At 44.9% G+C, this 5,591-nt stretch overlaps 1 protein-coding gene across 1 annotated transcript; it reads right to left on the bottom strand.

Moving 5' to 3' along the window:
- On the bottom strand, nt 1–1,932 carry LOC308288270 (heat shock 70 kDa protein 1-like; the record flags this gene model as incomplete). The annotated part of the gene is made up of 1 exon (XM_080729664.1): nt 1–1,932. The coding sequence occupies one exon, from the start codon at nt 1,930–1,932 to the stop codon at nt 1–3; it is 1,932 nt and encodes a 643-aa protein (XP_080585790.1).
- Nucleotides 1,933–5,591: the final 3,659 nt, after the last annotated feature.

The raw sequence follows: 5,591 nt of genomic DNA, 5'->3' as shown, positions 1-5,591 counted from the left end.
TTAGTCAACCTCCTCAATGGTTGGTCCTTGGGAGCTCCCTTGTGCCTCGTCTCTGCAGCCACTTGCTGGCATTCCTGAAGGCATTCCTCCTGCGTATGTCTTGCTGATAACGGGATCACACACTTTTTGTAGCTCTCTCAGCTGATGCTCGTACTCCTCTTTATCGGCTAACTGGTTGTTGTCCATCCAGGTGACGGCCTGATCACACTGTTCAACCACCTGTTTCCTCTCCTCTTCACTGATCTTGTCCTTCATGTCATCACCCTCCACGCTGCTCTTCATTCTGTAGGCGTACGATTCCAGCGAGTTCCTGGCATTGACTCTGTCCCTCTGAATGTCGTCTTCAGCTTTGTATTTGTCTGCGTCCTGCACCATCTTCTCGATATCTTCTTTGCTGAGCCGGCCTTTATCGTTGGTGATGGTTATCCTGTTCTCTTTTCCGCAGCCTTTATCCACTGCAGACACGTTCAAGATGCCGTTGGCATCGATGTCAAAGGTGACCTCAATCTGAGGAACCCCTCTGGGAGCGGGTGGGAGTCCTTTCAGATCAAACTTGCCCAAGAGATTGTTGTCCTTGGTCATGGCTCTCTCCCCTTCATACACCTGGATGAGGACCCCAGGCTGGTTGTCCTGATATGTGCTGAAGGTCTGAGTTTGTTTAGTGGGAATGGTAGTGTTCCGTTTAATGAGAGCTGTCATAACTCCTCCAGCTGTCTCAATGCCCAGGGACAGAGGTGCCACATCCAGCAGCAACAGGTCCTTAACGTTTTCAGATGTATCGCCTGACAGAATAGCGGCTTGTACCGCAGCTCCATAAGCCACGGCTTCATCCGGATTGATGCTCTTGTTCAGCTCCCTGCCGTTGAATAAATCCTGCAGGAGTTTCTGTATTTTGGGGATTCTGGTGGAGCCTCCAACCAGAACAATGTCATGAATTTTTCCTTTGTCCATTTTGGCATCTCTAAGGGCTTTTTCAACGGGCTCTAATGTGCCCCTGAAAAGGTCAGAGCACAGCTCCTCAAAGCGAGCTCTGGTGATGGAAGTGTAGAAGTCAATGCCCTCAGCAAGCGAGTCAATCTCAATGCTAGCCTGAGAGCTGGACGACAGAGTTCTCTTAGCCCTCTCACAAGCTGTGCGCAGCCTCCTCAAAGCCCTCTTGTTTTGGCTGATGTCCTTCTTGTGTTTCCTCTTGAACTCCTCCATAAAGTGGTTGACCACACGGTTGTCAAAGTCCTCTCCGCCCAGGTGAGTGTCCCCAGCTGTAGACTTGACTTCAAAGATGCCGTCCTCGATGGTCAGAATGGACACATCGAATGTGCCCCCGCCCAGGTCAAAGATTAGGACGTTGCGTTCTCCTGACTTGACTTTGTCAAGTCCATAGGCGATGGCAGCTGCAGTTGGCTCGTTGATTACTCTCAGTATATTCAGCCCTGCAATGGTTCCAGCATCCTTTGTAGCCTGCCTCTGTGAGTCGTTGAAGTATGCTGGGACTGTGACAACAGCATTGTTCACCTTGTGGCCCAGGTAAGCCTCTGCGATCTCTTTCATCTTCACCAGGACCATGGAGGAGATCTCCTCTGGGTTGAAGGATTTGTTCTCCCCCTTGTAGTCCACCTGGATTTTGGGCTTTCCTCCGTCACTCATCACCTTAAAGGGCCAGAGCTTCATGTCTGATTGGACCACTGCGTCATCAAACTTTCTGCCAATCAATCGTTTGGCATCAAACACGGTGTTGGTCGGGTTCATAGCCACCTGGTTCTTGGCTGCGTCTCCGACAAGTCTCTCTGTGTCGGTGAAAGCCACATAGCTGGGCGTGGTCCTGTTGCCCTGGTCGTTGGCAATGATTTCTACTTTGCCATGCTGGAAAACACCCACACAGGAGTAGGTGGTTCCCAGGTCAATGCCAATAGCCAAACCTTGTGTTGCAGACATTTCGGATAATCGTATTTCCAAAAATAATTGCTTAATGTAAAGTTTGAAATAAATGAAAACAACTAGAAACAATAGAATAGACTTTGACTTCTAGTTCTTATCTCTTCTTGTTCTGAAATACACCAAACAAACTGGAGTAGTACCCTTATCAATGAAATTGGAGGCCTTTCTGTGACATCAGTTATCTATGACATCAGTATTATGACCTCCGGACTCCATATTTGGGCAAAACAAATCCATATTTGGGTGAGTACTGTACTGTAGGTTCCCTAGTGCCGGGGGCTTGCAGGGAATGAGCGCCTCTCAATACAATTGATGCAGAAGACTGATTGTAAAAATATATCAAGATCACTCGCCATTGGACCACAATTTGATTCACCAAATTATTCATAGCTTATTAGGGGGCCTTTACACTCCTAGCCTTTGATATTACATTTATTTCAACCAGTAAGACTCCCTAATCGGGAGATAAACCCCCGTCAGGTCACAGTATACACAAAGAGGCCTGTAAGTGGCATTGGTTCCATCCACAAGTGTGTACGACAAACGGTTGATGAGTAAAGCCAAATAAAGTTTCGGCCAATCAGAGGAGGGGGCGGGGCAATTAAACCAATTAAGGTGAAGGACTGTTGGAGCAGCAGGAGTCGGTGGTCCCTGGGAATTCCCCGTGAGCAGCCCAGTTGGGGTGTTGATTTTGTCATTTTTGCACTATTTGGCGGTGGTGGCAGGGGGTCCCTGGGGGTCCTTGGAGGTCCGGGGGTCCTGAAGGTTGTGGTTTGGCAGGCAAGGAGTGTGTGTGGAAAATTTCACATAGGGGCAACGATGGCGCAGATATGAGTAGGGCAAAAGTGTGACAGACTGACGGACGGACAGACAGCCGGTGGAGGTTTTGATAGTAACTGCGACCTGACGGTCGCAACAACAAAAAAATGCTTGTATGTATGCCTACCAGCCTTCACAAGCAGTGCTTGACTTTTTAATTTGTCATAGACCTTGCAGAAATTAAATTTGATAGGCTCTGAGGCCAAAAAACACTGCTGAAAATCATACATATTTGCACTGCCTGATTTTTGGAGGATGGATGTGGACAGGGGCCCGTTTCAAGAGCTATTGATGAGGCCCCCCCGTGCCGCACCGAGGCCACAGTAGCCGCGCAACAATCGCACACAGAAGTTGACTTATAGTTAATGACTGGCTGCTATTTATATATATCACTACATAATGCTAGCATTGATCTAAATGGTGTTATATTAACAAGGTTATATGATTATTAAAAAGTGTTATACGTGTGTTGCAAGTTGAACAGGGCTTGCTGGCTAGCTCTTGGAGGCCCCCTGGTGGCTGAGGCCCGTTTCAATTTAAACTGGTGAAACATAGCTAAGGCCTCCCCTGGATATGGAACTGATGTAATTTTTTACCTGCACTGGGCTTCACGCATGTAATGGACATGTGACCAATTCCTATTTTCCCTCAATGATCAAATGCCTGTCAGTCAGACCATTCTCTCATCTGTGGCTGCTGTTCTAGAATAATACAGGTCTCATTCGCATGCAGATTGTTAATGGATCTCATCTAGCAGCTATAGCCTGGAGTCATTGTCATCTGGTTAACAACCATGACCCAGTCCACGTCACGAGTGGGTTGACACTGGAGAGGGAGAAGTGTGTAGGTTGCTCATTAAGGTCTTGTTTGTATGCCGAGTGTGTGAGAAACTGACCCTACCAAGACCCATCCAGGTAATCTACCCACAGTAGTTTACTAGGGGTGTAACGATATAGTAACTGTATCGAAATATCGTTTTTAACTTAAAAAAATCGAAGTATATCTAAATGAAAACAGCTAAAATCGAATCGTATAGTTTTATTTTGTATCGTATCGAATCGGCAGTGAAAGAATCGATTGTATCGATACTGCCTACTTGTGCATTATGTTTAGCATTTTTAAGAAGAAAAAATTAAAAGGAGGGGTTTAATTACTTTTCCTTTCCATATAGCTCCACTGGTCTATCGATAAATGTGTGTAATCTCAGGGTTCATGTCAAGGTGCAGGTTTATCAATATACAATGTCCATGTATTTGGCAGATAATCACTGTGTTTACTTATTTATATCCATAATAATACATGTTTCCCTTAAAAACCTGCACTATCCACACCTTTCACACAGATTTAATTTCTTTGCTAAATAGTTACTATATCGATTTTAAATAATTAAATCGAATCGTATCGTATCGCCATGAATGAACCATTATCGTCCATGTATCGTATCGTCAACCATGTATCGTGATATGTATCGAATCGCTATTAAAATGTATCGTTACACCCCTATAGTTTACCTAATCAGGGTGTAGCACACAGGTAATCATAATTTGATGTAATAAACAATTGTTTTTCTTGTCACATAGCAACCTGGTGTTAAATCAGATATAACAAGGTTTGCCATCTGTCCCATTAATTAGCCTAGGACTTGTCCAATGTCCATACTGAGATTAGGATCTTTTATGAGGCTGGCTTTTGTTCACATATTGTAAGTGAAGTGCCCTTTTTGACAACTAACAGTTATGTGTTAATCACTCACAACAGTTACCATTTCAGAATCATCTTGGTAATCATAGTCATTGTTCATTGTCTGTGCCTTTATGGACACCATCCTCTCCAAAGAACAGAATACAAATATTTGAGATACAGTATGGCCATTGATAGATATATGAGTACGGTACAATGGGTACTGTAGATCCAGCCAAGCATTTTCACTGATCAAAATAGCCTTTCTAGCCATGCTCAAATCACACCTCGGCTGTGTTCAACTGAAATATGACTCATTACTGTAAATGAGGACGATGCCCATTGAGAACGCATGCCCCTCAGGTTATACAATACCCATTGTACCCATTATCATACTGTAGTACTATTACAGTATTGCAGTACTCATTATCATAGTACTTGGAGGCGGTGATGTCAGTATTATGACATCCTATTGGGGGTCATCAGTCGTACAGTATGTTCCCTCGGTTTATGGTTGGATTGGGATGTGTGAGAAATCAGGCTCATACCATGCGAAGTGAGCAAGTGCCACTTCACATGGTATCAAACACGACACACGTGCATATCTCCTTGTATGGGCCGTTTTGTCCTTGACTTTAGTTATCTCCATACAGTTCCGTGCTCATACTGTACATACCGGTACACACAAAGCCAGACATAGCAACGGTTTGCACCGCTCAAAAAGAACCGTCGGTTCAGAGTTATAGGCTAACATGTGAAGTGGGCTGTTTAGGAGGCGAGTTGAAAAATGTAACCTCTATGGAAGTGTTGCCATTCAGACAATTAGAAGTCAATGTCTGAATGGCAGCATGTCGGAATGGAGAGTGGCCCCCTGAGTAAATTCCTTGACTTAGTGGGAATGTGCATGTAAAATCTCACAGCTATTGTGCGCTGTGTTCATGATTTGTGGCTTGTTGTGCAAAAATGCCTCATGGTGGCGCTATAACAGGCCGATTTAAAAAAGGTTGGGTGGAGATTTTTCCATAGCCTACTGGGAGTTGCATGCACTCCTGCCGATTGGGCCAGCGGTGCTTGTGACTTGTTCTGCAAAACGGGACCCTTCCACAAACTTTGAAAGCCAATCTGTCAATCGGAATGGAATATGAATATCAAACACG

Source organism: Nannobrachium achirus (genome assembly GCF_963921795.1).
Source record: "Nannobrachium achirus genome assembly, chromosome: 7".
Taxonomy (NCBI): Eukaryota; Metazoa; Chordata; class Actinopteri; order Myctophiformes; family Myctophidae; genus Nannobrachium; species Nannobrachium achirus.
The sequence above is the reverse complement of the archived record's forward strand: the minus strand, read 5'-3'. Positions and strand labels throughout refer to the sequence as shown.